The sequence below is a fragment of the Petaurus breviceps genome, unplaced genomic scaffold, assembly GCF_028583685.1.
Source record: "Petaurus breviceps papuanus isolate PSGF00001 unplaced genomic scaffold, PetGlider_PUasm1.0 99, whole genome shotgun sequence".
Lineage (NCBI taxonomy): Eukaryota > Metazoa > Chordata > Mammalia > Diprotodontia > Petauridae > Petaurus > Petaurus breviceps.
Window position 1 is genome coordinate 11,948,659 of NW_027187465.1, and position 15,686 is coordinate 11,964,344.

Here is a 15,686-nt window from a genome sequence, read left to right on the forward strand (position 1 = left end):
TGGATTGGAACTCAGGTCTTCTTGACTCCAGTCCTCATCTGCTATACCACCCAGGGGCTCCAAGGTAAGAGGTGGTTCTTTAGCTAGCCTTTGAAGGCACTTCCTGATTCCCCCCAAAATGGCAGAGGTAAGAAGGGAAGGGACTGCAAGCATGGGAGAAAGCCTATGCAAAGGTAAAGAGGTGGGAGATGAGATAAGTGGCAGGTATGAGGAATGGCAAATATTTCACTTTGGATGGATCGCAGACTATGTGAAGGATGGCAATATGTATTAAGCAAAAAGGTAGGCGAGAGTTGGATTGTGAAAGCATTCAAAGCCCCTTAATACACAGCATGGAAATCATTTTGTAAGCCTTAAAGTGCCATATAAATGTCAATTATTACTATCATTTCCATTCTAACACACAGCCAGCTTCCCAGCACACGTTTTAGAGGGAAAAATACCATAGAAATTTTGTATACAGTATTAGAATAATAGACAGCCCCTGGCTACATCTGTCACATGCTACATTTTCATAGGATTTCAGAGTTGGACAGAGACTTCAGAGGCATCTCATTTGATCCAGACCTGAATAAGGTGCCTGGGGGTGAAGCAGATAGAGTTCAGGACCTGGAATCCAGAAGCTCTGAGTTTGAATCCTGCCTCAGACCCTCCCTAGTTTAGTGACCCTGGGCAACGATGCCTAACCTCTGCTGCTTCAGTTTCTTATTTGTAAAGTGGAGTTTACAATAGCACCTACCTCTTAGGTTTGTTGTGAGGACAACAATATTTATATATAAACTTTATATATACATATATATGTAAACTGTCTTGCAAATCCCAAAGCACTTCAGAAATGTTGTTTCTATTATTGTTATTGTTACAATCCTCTCTACAGCACAGTGCTAAAAGATCTATCTCAGAGAAGGGAAACCAGCTACCTCCCTAAGCAGATCAGTCGACTTGTAGACCCCGCTGGATGTCGGGAAGTTTAGGCTGACATCCAACCTAAATTTGCCTCTTTGCAGCATTCTCCTCTGACCTCCTACACTTTGTTCTTCTCTCTGAGCCCAAGAGAACAGAGCTAATCTTTCTGTCAACGACAAGTCCTTCAGATACTTGAAGATGACTATCATGTCCCCATTGTCTTTTCATTGGGCATAATCTCAAGGCCCTTTGTCATCATAGGAGTGTAGATTTCAAGCTAGAAGGGACCTTAGAAGTCAAGTAATTAAACCATTTCATTTTACAGATGAAATTAAGTCTCTGAGGTGAGACTCGCCTGAGGGGAGCATGTGGCTTAGTCAGGATTTGAACCCAGGTCTCCAAAGCCAGGACTCACTTATTCCACCTCTTCTCTGGTTGCTCTCTCAAGCTTATGAATGCCCTTTCTAAAAGGTGGTCCTCAGAACTCAACACAAGATTCCAGATGTAATTTGGCCAGGACTGAATACGGCCAGATGAAAATACTGCTTTGGTCCTGGACATGATATCTCTTTTAAAGAAGTCTAAGATCACATTAGCTCTTCTGGCTGCTATATCACAGGGACACTCCTTCCTTCCTCCCCGTCTGCTCCCTGTTCCACCCCACCTCACTGAACCAGCAATAGTTAATTAAATTTGTCATTCAGTCATTTTCAGTTGTGTCCAACTCTTTGTGACCCCATCTGGGGTTTTCTTGGAGTGGTTTGTCATTCCTTTTCCAGCTCATTTTACAGATGAGAAAACAGAGGCAAACAGGGTCACATAGCTCGTAAGTATCTGAGACCAGATTTGAACTCAGACCTCCTGAGTCCCAGACTGGCACTATATCCATTGTACCACCTAGCTGCCCTAGTTAATTGAATCTTTCATGAAGTTCATGGAGTCTTTTGTTACCAAAATGCTCTTAAGCCACATCTTTATCAACTGTTAGAAGACCCCCAAGGGGCTCACCCTGTTTAAAAAGAAGAGAACACCATAGAATCTGTCTGGCTTAACCAGGGTTGTACTGGAGGCAGTAAGCACAACTAGAGATGACCCACCTCTTTAAAAAACTTGGGTATCACCCAAGAAATCTGATCTTTGGAAATCTGCTCTAGGAAACTCTCCAGCTTTTTTTTCTTAAAGAAATTGTTTTCCTACCAAATGTTTACATAGAAGACTCTTGATGCATACATAAGACATGCCTGTAATAGATTTACTTCCTCTCTCCATCTCAGAGAGCTTCCTAATGACCCCCATTTCACCAAGCCAAAAAGCAGGTGCAAGTCTATGGCGCCACATCCATTGGGAGTTGGAACTCACTCTGTCTGGTGACATAATTCCCTTGACCTGCTTTCCATTGGATACATCCATTGTATAGAGAGAGTTTTATGAGATTACGACTCTAGATAGAGTCATTCAATAAATATCTGCTGAATCAATGAACTTGATATGTCCACCTACAGACTCAACCGGTCAGTTCAACTTATAGAATCATTGTTTGCATTTAAATTGTTCTTGCTCCTCCTTTGTTCCTGAAGAGGACCAATGAATGACACCACAATGTAATGTTGGGGTGAAATAGTGGATGATGGGGTGATGTCTTGACTTTCTCATGAATTGGATATAAGTGAAGGGGAGCTGTCCAAAGTCATTAGCCTCACTCTCTCCTCCAGTCACTGAAGTTCAGTGGCAAGAGAAAGGTCAACACGATGGTTTACAAAAGCTTCCCTGCCCATCATCCTGCAGGGTGGGCAGGGTCAGTATTATTATTCCCACTTTAGAGATGTGGAAACAGGCTAAGACAGATAGTGCTAAGTGCCACAGATAACAATATAAGCAAAAAAGACAGTTGCAACCCTCACAGAGCAAGTTCCACGATTGGTCTGAAGCTTCTAGAATGAAGCTTCATTGTTGTCAATGTCTTGCCTTTATATATTTCCAGTGCTTAGCACAGTGTCCACTACTTAATTATGCAGGTTGGCTGACTTACATTCTAATGGGGATGGGGCAATGGATGGAGTACCTGCCCTGGAATCAGGAGAATCTGAGTTCAAATCCAGCCTCAGATACTTACTAGCTGTGTTACCCTGAGCAAGTCACCATTGCCTCCAAAAAACCCCCCCAAACCATTAATGAACTAACTAACTAAATTCTAATGGGGAGCTGGAAGAAGTCATAAGACGATGGATTTCAAGTTGGAAGTTAGACTTTATCTGGCACAACTCCTTCATTTTACATATAAGGATTATAGATTTGTAGCTGGAACGAACCTCAAAGGTCACCTAGTTTAAATTTTGCAAATGAAGACACTGAGACCCAGAGAGGTTTGAACATGGCATAATGGAAAGAGAGTGAGATTTAGAGTCAGAGGCACCTAGCTCTGCTCCTTACTACCTACATGACTATAAAGAAAGTGCTTTCCTTCTCTGGGACTCAGTTTTCTTATCTGTAACATGGAGGGATTGCCTAGATCAGTGATGTGCTGGAGTCAGCTTGAACTGGCTCTGGAGAGCCAATTGTTAATATTTCAAGGTGAGCATTTACCTTGGAAATTGGCAAATGCTATAAATGAAGGCCTGAATTACTGATTTGTGAATTGTTTATTCTTCAGAAAGAGTAAAAAATGTTAATGCAGATTCAACTTAAAAGAATGGCATGGGATGTGTACATTTTTATTTTTTGAGAGTCGGTTGTTAAATGTTTACCAGCACACTGCTGACCTAGACACTCTCTTAGGTTCCTCTCAGTTCTAAATCTATGATGTTAAATACAATCTATGATCTATGACTTGTGCAATAATTATGACTGAATAACAATAATGAGAGCCAGAGTTAGGATTGGAGAAGGAAATGACAAAACACTTCAGTATCTTTGCCAAGAAAACCCCCACAGGGATCACAAAGAGTTGGACATGACTGAAACGTCGAAACAAGAACAAGAGTTAGGATTCAAACCTTGATCCTCTGCCTTCAGATTCAGGGAACACACTCTCCCTTCACCTTTCCCTCCAAGGACCCTAACCTTACTTCAAAAACAGCTCAGGTACCATCTTCCCTAATCCCCCAAGTTCTGAAGTTCTCCTTCAAGTTACTTTGTATCACAACCATTTAAAATATGTGCTATAGGTTTTCATTATTCCCATTTTACAGACAACGAAACTGAGGCACAAAGAAGTGGTTTAATTTGCCTATGGAAACAGCGTAAGTGTTGGAGACAGGATCTGAGCCCAAGTCATCTTTGTGCTACATTATCCTCTATAACTTTCCTAGTGCCTCTATGATAAAATACAAAATCTTCAGCCTGGTCATTAAAACCCTCCATAATCTGCTTCTGATCTACCTATCTAGTCATTTTCTATTGCTGCCCTTCACATACTCTCCATTCCTGCCAAACTGGCTGGGTGACTGTTCCTGGCATGTGCTCTCAACCACATCTCTGCTTTTGTACAGACTGTTTTTCATGCCTATAATGCTCTCCATCCCCTCCTCTGCCCCTTAGAAGCCCTAGCTTCTTTTAAGAAGGCTTTTTTTTTTTTTAAAAAGGCTTTCTTCACAAGGCCTTTTTCTGATCTTCCTCCTTGTTCATGCTCCGTCTCTCTTGATTTTTAAAATAATGCTATATAAACTTTATATACTATATATACTTATATTTGCTTATCCGTGTTCTTGTTATCTCTCCCAGTAAACAGAATATAAGCTCCTTGAGGGCAGGAACTATTTAATTTCTAACTTTATATTCTTAAGAACCTTAGCACAACACCTGGCATGTAATAAATGTTTGTGGAATAAATACCCTGGTGGCAGGACAGTTTGGCACAAACTTGTTATTAATGGCGTGAGAAGAGTCAGGAATTGAACTTGTAACTTAGAGTTGTTTTGCATAAACATTTCACTAAAAGACCTTAACCCCAAAGCTTCACCTTCCTTATTAAGTTCTCGTGGTTCTCAAAACAATACCTGACACAGCATTCCTCTTGGCTTATTCACCCAATTCACATTCATACTTGCATTGTCGGATTGGGTTCCCTGAGGGGTAGCTGCCACCTTGGGTTATGGGGGCAAAACTATGGTTGGCTATCCTCCTAATGCTATAGGTCCCGAGCCCCTGCCAGTGTGCTTCCCAATAACAATCACTCAGTAGATTTTAGTTAGTCTTAGAAAAGACATTTTCTCACAAAGCATACAAAAGAGTAGGGCTAAAGTATTTCCCATCCAAACTTGTAGCATACTTTCCTGCAACTGTACACACAGACTGGGAAATGGGGAGAGCAGACACAAACTTAAAGTGCAATAATAATGAGGCACATACATGTTGTTAAGACAACTCATGACTGGTACAACAGTAACTTGATATCCCTTCTTGTCCCAGGGAATCCTCATGATGTTTACTATCAGACATGGTGTTAGTGATAGATGAATGACTCCACCACTCAGGTGGGCTGGCTCTTCACCAGGCGTGATGTCTCAGCTGATCAGGAGGTTTAGTTTGCTCCTCACAGGGCATGGAATATTTGCTGGACAGGTCAACCTGCTGCTTGGGCTTGGCCAAGCAGATCTCCCAGCTGCCTGATTGACTCATTGCTGGATTGTGCCGAGTGTCCTGGCTGGCTCGTCGCTGGGCATGGCAGCTGCTGTGCTTGGCTGGGGCTGCTGCTTGGCTATGGGACACAATTGCCTGCAGGACTTCCTTTACACAGGGCATAGCAATGTTAATCTGCTGAACTCTGTGGGCAGCTCCCGTCTCTGCCTACTGCCTGCATTGAATCTCTAGCTTGGCTGGGTGCTGACATCCTCTTTTTTCCTAAGGTGCTACAATACTCTTTTCAGCAGGAGTGTTTTTATGCTTTTTCAGAAAGGGGAAAGACCTTTAGCTTAAGGACCTCTCTTAGGGGTGTCCTTTGACTCCCCCTGGGCATTAGCTCTGTCACTAGGCAGAAGGTGGGAGAAGTCTCTTATTCAACTATTATTTCTGCTTAGAAATGAAGGACCCTATCATTACCTAACCTGTGAATTACAATTCCCAGATTCCTCCTCAGGCTTTGTGCAAAAGGGGTGGGGGAGGGGCAAAAGTATGGTGGCTGCTTTCGTTCTAGGCAAGTTAATTATCTTTATGTGCCTTTCCCATTCAGTTCAGCTGTTCACCCCCACCTCCCTCCCCCCCCCCCCCCATTCCTCCTCCAAGGTGCAGAATGCTTTGTTTGCACCTGAGAAGGCGTCGCCTTTACATTTCTTTACTCCTACTTTTCAACTTTGCAGAAGTCTAAACAGGGCACACCCCTACAAAAATTCTGCTGGTCTAAATGGGGCACACCCTTACAGTGACTTTTACTTATGCCTGACATTTACAATGGGCTTTAGACATATTATATTGTTGGATTCTCACAGCAGCCCAGAGATGGTGGCTGGGCAGGTGGCTTTGGCCTATTTGCTCAAAGTCATGCCGCAAGTAAGTGGTAGAACAAGCATTTGAGCCCAGGCCTCTTACTCCAATTCATGAAATCAAAGCTTTTTAGAGACCCTGCAGGCCATCTAGCTCAAGCAATTCCCCAACAAGAATGGCCCTTCCAACATATCCACCAAGCGGTCATCTATATTTATTTATTTGCCTTTTGGAGGGTAATTGGGGTTAAGTAACTTGCCCAAGGTTACACAGCTAGGATTTGTGTGTGTGTGTGTGTGTGTGTGTGTGTGTATGTGTGTTAAATGTCTGAGGCCGTATCTGAACCCAGGTCCTCCTGACTCCAGGGCCGGTGCTTTACTTACTGCACCACCTAGCCGTCCCACCAAGCGGTCATCTAGTCTTGGCTTGAAGACATCCATGGAAGGGGAACTCGCTACCTCTGAGACAGCCCATCACTTGGGAATGGCTTTCCTTGCTAGGACATAAATTTAAATTACCTTGTATTTATTCTCTTTATTTGTTCTGTATATATTCCTTGTCTCCTCCATTAGAATGTAAATTCTTTGAGGACAGAGATTGTTTTATTCTTTGTCTTTGTATCCCCAGTGCATAGCACAGGAGTCAGCCATTCAGTAGGTCCTTACTAATTATGTGATTGCTTATTGAGTGACTGATTAAATCTGCCTCTGTCACTTCCAGGTTCTGCCCTCTGGAGCCAGGCAGAATAAGTCATTGGCGTGATAAGCTTTCAAAAATTTAAAATCAGCTCTCACATCCTTCCCTAAGCCTTCTCTATGAGCAAAGCAGCCCAGTTTCCTTACAACTCACATTAGGTTTTCATGAGAACAATAGTGGGCAAAGAGAGAACCAGAGCTGAAATGATATTATATATAAATTACATTATATTGTATACATATTATACAAAAATTATATTATATATAAATTATGTCATATTATAATATAACTAATGAGTTAGAATTCAATTTTGTTTTCAACATATGAGAGGACTCATATTAATTCCAATTCTTGATTGTTAGGAGCAGGGAATTCTGGGACTGGGGCATCATCACATACCTGCTTTTGTTTAAAAGGCCTGTACTATATTTAAATCAGATTTTCTCTTTCTCAATCTTCCTCCATTTAATGACTTTGTAGGCTGAGCCTTAATTAACTAATAAAGTAATATTTCTATAACACACTATAAACCACAAGAAATAAAAGACTCTGATTTAATGTAGAAAGGGAGAAAATAAATGGTAAGTATGGATACATATATCTTCTGATGATTCTCTGATTCCATAGAATACTATATTGATTGAGGTCTAGACCTGGAAGAGTACTCAGAAGACATGAAGTCTCCTCCCTTCATTATGCAAAGGAGTAAAGTGAGGTCCAGAGAGGTTAAGCGGTTTTCCCGAGGTCACACAGGACATAGGATTGTAGATCAGAAGCTGGAAGGAATCTCAGAGACCATCTAGTCTTTTCTCTCATTTTATGGGTTTTTTTTCTTTTTTGGAGGGAGGAAAGCAAGGAAATCTGGATTAAGTGACTTGCCCAATGTCACACAACTAGTGTCTGATAGTGTCTGAGGCTGGATTTGAACTCAGGTCCTCCTGACTCCAGGGCCAGTGCTCTATTCACTCTGCCACCTAGCTGCCCTTCCCTCATTTTATAATGAAGGAAACTGAGCACAGGGAAATTAAATGATTTGCCCAAGATTACACAAGTAATAGGTATGCAGGCACACACACGTGTGCATACATATACACATATACATATGTGTGTGTGATCTGAATCCAGGTCTCTGACATTAGTGCAGGATCCCTCCCACCTAGGATCTAGGTTGCCAGATATACAGGGCTCTCCTTTTCCCCCTTTTCACTTTCTGTTAATGTGGGGACATTTTTTGGAGATGGCTGGAGGAAAAGGACTCTTTATAGTAACTCTTAATTTTATTTTTCATCATTATGTTCAATAAATTATGTGACCACCATAAAAAGGAACTATGGATACACATACAACATGCTTTACATACCTCCAGAGTTGTAACTAGGGTGGGTCAAAAGGGACTACATCTCAGGGTCCTGACATTTACAGGGCCATTAATCACTCAGTAAACATTTATTAAGTGTTTACTATGTGCCAGGCACTGTGCTAAGTATGAAGACAAAAATAGGCAAAAGACAGCACCCTTTCCTCAAGGAGCTTACAATCTAATGGGAGAAGACTATACAAAAGGAAGATATATACAGGATAAATTTGCTGTTTTTCAGTTATATCCAACTCTTTTTTTTTTGCCTTTTGGAGGGCAATTGGGATTAAGCAACTTGCTATGTCCAACTCTTTGTGACCCCATTTTAGGATTTTCTTAGCAAAGATACTGGAGTGCTTTGCCATTTCCTTCTCTAGCTCATTTTACAGATAAGGAAACCGAGGCAAACAAGATCAAGTAAGTTGCCCAGAGTCACCCAGCTAGTGAGTGTCAGGCCAGATCTGAACTCAGGAAGATGAGTCTTCCTGATTCCAAGCCCAGTGTTCTATATACAGGATAACTAGGAAATGATTAAAAGAAGGAAATCACCAGAATTAAGAAAGGTTGGGGAAGGCTTCCTTCAACTGGTAGAAACAACTGAACTTAGTGCTTATTTAGAAAGGGTAATTAGCCAAACTAGGAAGCCACCAGATGGTCTAGGTTAGCTCCTGCTTGGGTGGGCATCCCTTAGGATGTCTCTGTCTCTTCGCCACACAGGATTTTGTATCCTGAGGTCCAAGGCCCTTCTCCCCAACACATGACTGAATTTGTCTCATAGAGTGGATTTGAGTGCGTCTTTTGTTCTCCTTGCCCCGCTGTGGAATTGCTGGCTAGCTTATAAATCATGAGAGCATGAAATTCACATCTGCAGCATCATCAAGGGCTGTATCTGTTCCATATGACACTGCCTGTCTTTATTCTACCATAGCATCTTTAAAAATGTGAGTGGAATATATTTATTCCATTTCCCCCAATGGAGTACCTCAGTAAACATGCATGAATCTTAGGATGTTGGCTCCAGAAAGGGATTCCAGATGCTGGGATCCAATTCCTTAATTTTAGGCTCCAGTTAGGAAACTGATGAACAGGTAAGTTAAGTGGAAACAAATTCTAAACAGAGATACTCACAGGGCCTGCCTTCTATGCCTACAAAGCCATGACTAGGGTGAGGCAACAGAGATTTTGCCACAGGGTGTTGAAATTTAGAAGGTATTGGCACTTGTATTCCCTGAACTCAGAAGCAACTGCACTTAGCAACTAATTACAAGAATAAATAGGTAAACAGAAAGCCACTTGTTGACCCAACTGAGGCCTGGTATTTTGCCTGATAGTCATGCCCAGCTCAGCTAGTGAAAAGGCAAGGTGGTATAATGGAAACATTAATAACAACTAAGAGTTGGAAGAATTTAAAACTTGATAACTACCTATGGGGAAGTCACTTGATACAAAGTCACATTGATTTATCATTTTAAAGTTTACAAGGGCCAGCTAGATGGTGCAATGGATAGAGCACCTAGCTTGGAATCAGGAAAATCTGAGTTCAAAATAGTCCTTAGACGTTTACTAGCTGTGTGACCCTAAACAAGTCACTTAACTCTGTTTGCCATAGTTGCCCCATCTGTAGAAATGGGATACCGTAGGGGGAAGTTAGGTGGTGCAGTGAATAGAGCACTGGCTCTGGAGTCAGGAGGACCTGAGTTCAAACCCGGTGTGCTGTGTGACCTTGGGCAAGTCACTTAACCCCAGCTGCCTTTCTTCCAAAAAAAATGCTTGTTGATGCATTGATGATTATTGATGACTTGCCCATGGACTTGTCTGTGTCTCAATTTTTTCTCTAAGATAGTAATGGTAATATATGAAGTATCTGCTTCAAAGAACTGTTGAAGGGGAAATGAATTGTATTTTACATTTATGTGCCCAGCTATTACTTGATGGTAGATTTAGAATTAAAATCCAGGCCAGTTTTCTTTATGCTACACACCACTGCCTTCATAGAATCACAAAATCTGAGAGCTGGAAGGGAGCTCAGAGCCACTTAGTCAACACGTACAATAAAGGAATCCTTTCTCCTCTATATTCAGCAAGTGGCCATCCAGCTTTTGCTTGGAGACCACCAATGAGAGGGGAGCCGCCAACTCCCTTACATTTTCCCAGGTTGAAAAATCAAAAGTCATCTGCAAAAAGTCTAATCACCCAAAGGTGAAATCAGCCAATTTCAGGCATGTGATTTCTCCCATCATGAACTTTACAAACAGACATTCCATGGCAGCCGCTTTAGCCAACATTCAGGTCACTTCCCACCCACTTTATTCCTCAGCTGGTCACTCACCCTGCTGAGCTGATCCAAGAGTCTTTGGTTCTGTTCGGAGAGTTCCTGGACCGCCCTGGTCTTCTCTCTGTCGGCTTCTCGGAGATGAACCTGTTGCTTCTCCAGCTCAACCTGCAGCTGTCTCACATCACTCTCCAGTTCCGATACTCTACCTTCCCACTCACCTTCTCGGTTCTCAAATCGTCTTCTTAACTCATGTTTCTCTTGTTCAAGGTGCTGGGAAAGGAGAGAGATGGGTCTTTAAAAAGTTGGCAATTCCCTGACGTTCCCCCTTCCTTCCCAGTTTCAAGGTCTCTTAGCATGTTCTTTCCTCACCAAGCCTGTATAGTGCCTCTGTGTTCCCCAGATGACTTTCAGAGCAGCAAGAGAAATATTCCCTTCTTCCTGCAGTTTGCTCTGAAGCCCTGCCAGCAAGGAGCATGCTCACAAACAGAACAGAGGCCCTGCTCTTATCTCCTTGCAGTTTTGGCCCTGCCCTTTGGCACACAGATGTGAGTCTTAGTGGGACTACAGGGCAATTGGGAGGACCATATATTTAGAGAACAAGAGTGACTTTTCCTATCCTCAACATAGCTCTTAATATGATAGAACATTAGAGTAGGGTGCAGGGGGAAGGACCAGGGAATCATCACCCTCAGAAGGAAGCCCAGGGTGATCTTCAGGCATAGAATATGGAGTGATGGAGCTGGGAATAACCTTAGACTATAGGATATCAGAGTTGGAACAGTCCTTAGAACAGAGAATGTCAGAGCTGGGAACATCCTTATTACAAGGTTAGGTCAGACTTGGAAGTGCCCCTAGAAGATAACATGTCAGAGCTAGGACAGATATTTGAATACAAAATGTAGCAAGAGAAATCATCACCAATGCTTCTTTTTAAAAATTTTGGAAATTGAAGTCCAGAGAGGAAAAGTAACTGGCCTAAGGTGACACAGCTGGTTTGCAACAAAGTGGGGGCTCAGAGCTAGGTATTATGACTCTTAGATGTGTGTTCCTTCCCTTACACTAGCTAAAGTGAGCAGCAGATAGAATGAGGGGTCTAGAGTCAGGAAGACCAGAGTTCAACTTCAGACATTTACAATCTGTGTGATTCTGAGTAAACTACTGTTTGCCCCAATTTTCTCAACTGTAAAATGGGGATAATAATAGCTCCCATCCCCCAAGGCTGCTGTGAGGATTAAATGAGAGAATATACATAAAGTGCTTAGCACTGTGCCTGGCACACAGAAAATACTCAACAAATGCTTGTTTCCTTCCCTCTCTACCTCCTCATGCCCCTTTCCTTGTTACTTAGGGTGAGGCAAAAGGGACTTAAAAAAAAAATAAAGGACATTTTCTACACAGACAAATTTTATTCCAAGGATTTTGTAACACATGTACAGGGTCCTTGATTGAGCGTCATTGGGGATTTGGGATCTAATCTTAAACTTGTTACTGAAGTAATTTCATTCATCTCTGAATCTTAGTTTTTTCATCTCAAGTGGTACCTGGAAATCATAATCATGTCTACTACCGGGGGCTTACAAAGGTAAGATAAGAAATAGACATGAGAGGATTTAGGGCTTGTTGGAAATGAATGCCTGGTTTCCTCTAGGTCCCTTATACACACCCTAGTCACTCCTGCCTCCATTCTTTGGCTCCTGCTTGTTCCATGACTTCTTTTCCTACCTAGCTAAATTTCACTCATCCTCCAAGCATAGACTCCCAGATGTTCCTCCTCTAGGAAGTTCCATTCCAACTGCCAAAATCTGCCCCTTCCTGAAATCACAGAATCATGGGCTCCTAGAATGTCAGTGACAGGAGAGACCTCAAGGAATATCTAGTTCAAGGGTTAACTGGGGCCATGAACTTATTTTTTCAAAATATTTTGATAATGGTATTTCAGTAGAATTGGTTTCTTTTGGAATCGCGTGAATTTTATTTTATGTGTTTAAAAATATTATTCTGACAAGCTGCCAGAGGGGTCTGAGACACATCAGCTAAGAATCCTTGTATCTAGTCCAGGGTAGGGAACCTTCAGCTCTGAGGCTACATGTGGCTCTCTAGGTCCTCAAGTGCTTCTCTGTGACCAAATCCAAACTGTTCTGTGATTCAGTCAAAGGGCTGCACTTGAGGACCTAGAGGGTCTTGAGGCCAAAGTTTCCCCACCCCTGCCTCCTCATTTTATAGAGGGGCAAACTAAGGCCCAGAGAATCCCAGGATATCAGAAATTGACATTTGGAAAGGACATCAGTTGTACCTCAGTCCAAACTATACAGGAAAAAAGTTTCTCACTATAACATATGTAACATCCCATCTTAGCTTGATGACCTCCAAGGCTACCTCCCAAGGCAGTGGGAAACTGAGAGTTATTTAGGTTCCCACTTTGGGAAAGCTGAAAGTGTAGGAGATTTTTTAATATGACATTAAGACTAAATTTGCTTCCTTTCAATGCCACCCAATGCTGCTGTATGGCCCTCTGGGTCCAAGTAGAATGAGGCTAATCCCTCTTTCACATGACAAGCCTTCAAAGTAGGCAGTGATCATGTCCCCATGAAATCACTTCTCCAAGCTGAACATTCCCAGTTCTGATGACCAACCAATCCTTTCCATGGCAGGAGTCTCCAGGCTCCTTCCAGTTGTTCTCATCAGTTTGGCTTGACAATTTCAGTCATTTTTCAGTTGTGTACAACTCTTCATGAGTTGTACTCCTGTTTGGAGTCTTCTCAGCAAAGATACTGGAGTGCTTTGCCATTTCCTTCTCCTTTCAGATGAGGAAACTGAGGCAAACAAGGTGAAGTGACTTGCCTAGGGTCATACAGCTAGTAAGTGTCTGAGGCCAGATTTGAACTCAGGAAGATGAGTTTTCCTGACTTCAATCCCAATGCTCTATTTTACTACATACCTTCCCATTAACTTCCTAAAAATGTGGTACCCAGAATGGACCATAATAGTTGAACCAGAGAAGGGCACAGTGGGAATACCACTTATAAGAGTTGCCCCAGACTGTGGGTAACAAGTATCAGAGCAGCTAGGTGACTCAGTATTCCTCTCTGCTCTCTACCCCAAGAAAGTGGTCATGGATCCCTGTAATGGGAATGGGAATTTGAAGATCTTCCCTGCCCCTTAGTAGACCTAGGGGGGAGTTTGAAGACCTCTCCTGCTTTAAAAGTAAACTCTGCCCCCTGATAGCTGCATGTAATCACATGGAGCCTGTGATGGAGGGAATTTGGTGAAGGGAAGCAGAACCCACAGGAAGCTAGTGAGAGCTAGCCAGACTCTAGGGGAAGAGGACGCTCAATAAGGAGATGAAGAAGTTTGTGAGTAGATATTGATTTTGTATTGGTTTGTGGGAAGGCTAAAGGATGCTGTGGTTCTCCATGTAATTATGGCTTCTGAATATCTTTGGTACTATGATGGAGTCGGCTTACTGGTTTGGGGATTTGGTTTTCTGGTGTCTAAATAGATGTTTTAGTTCTGTTCTCTACCTGGAGAGTTTGGCATATTTTGCGATAGAATGTCATGCAATACTTATAGTCAAAGTCTTTATCGTGATTGTGGGCGCCGTAAATAAATGCATTGGTGCTATAATCCCATACTTACTGCACTGCCCAGCTGACTCATCAGAGGCCTTGATAAATGCTTGACTGACTGACCCTCAGCAACACTAAATTCCTTGAGGGCTGGGACTGATATCATATCTTTGTTTCTTTAGCTATCTGGAGGAATGCTTGGCACATGGTACTGAGAGGTATTCAGTAAGTGTTTGCCAATGAGGGTGCCTAATTTGAACTCAGCTCTTCCAGACTCCAAGGGCTCTATCCACTATCCTCTATCCCCTGACCACAACCATTTTTCCCTTCATTGTTCCTACAGTTTAAAAAACAAAAGCATCAAGCCAGTCTGCCAGGAACAGCCTCAGTGAAAACCCTGGCCTTCCGCCTCATCCAGACTAGCCTGTCTCCAAAGGCAGCTTGATAGAAAGAGATTTCTCTGGACTAAAGTTTAGGATGGAGAATACCTTCTGGTTTCAATCTATCTCTATTATAAGAATTCTGTCTCTAGTGAACAGCCTTTTTCTAAGGAAAGCCCATTCTCTTTTTGGTGGCTTAAAGGAAATAATAAAGACAATCTTTTAAACAGGTCCAGCTATTACTGGGGGAGGGATATAAGGCAAGGCTATAAAAGAAAGAGAATTTGTGGTTGTTATTTAAGCAACCTATTTACATCTACTTTCCTACCTCTCCAAAATGTCTATGAGAATAACCTACACATGTACTTAGGGCATCCTTAATGAGGGTATTTGAAAGGAATGGGAAGGCTTTCCACAGCGACATTTCCTCACAGGCCACGTGTACCCTTCTACAACTGAACAGGAGCTACTGTGAACACATGTGCCTACTGTGATTATTGCTTGTTGGCTATTAAGAGGCATTTGATCTGTGGCCTTGAAGGCTCTCCTCCAGCACAGTGGCTCATACATATGGCAAAAAGTAGATAAGATTCCTAGAAAAATATAGCAGTAGGAATACATTTGTACAGTAATCCTCCAGTTAGCAAAATAAAGGTGATCAGAATACAGACCCAATTTATAATTCATTAGTATAAGGAAGTCTCAGTTGACAAAAGTCACTTTTTGTTAGCATCTGCTCTGAAATTCAGGATGCTAAAAGAGTTGTCTGGGTTCAGCAAGCTATAATCCACTGGCCAAATCCAGCACACCCCACCCCCTTTTTTTGTATGATCTGAGAGCTAGGAATAGTTCTAAACATATATAGGGGTATGATAGTAAATGTTTAACAACCAGGCTCTGGGGGTGGGGGGAGCATACATCCACATTTTAAAGTTTAATCTGCATTCACAATCAACAAAACAAAAACTCAAGCCCTGATTTGTAGCCATTGCTGATTTCTTAGGTGTACACACTCAGATTGAAATTTTAACAATCACAACTGACTCCAGCACACACCTGGTAAAGGGGTTATTAAATAGTTGTATGAT

The 15,686-nt window shown here is 42.2% G+C and overlaps 1 protein-coding gene across 2 annotated transcripts in view; it reads right to left on the reverse strand.

Moving 5' to 3' along the window:
- Positions 1–15,686, reverse strand: part of BICDL1 (BICD family like cargo adaptor 1) — a 134,505-nt gene that overhangs the window by 105,549 nt on the left and 13,270 nt on the right. For both annotated transcript variants that reach the window (XR_011167172.1, XM_069081880.1), the window contains exon 2: positions 10,707–10,922. Coding sequence is in view for 1 of the 2 variants with exons in the window: in XM_069081880.1 (XP_068937981.1) it covers positions 10,707–10,922 (216 nt within the window). In the remaining variant the exon portion in view is untranslated. The remainder of the gene's footprint in view (positions 1–10,706; positions 10,923–15,686) is intronic.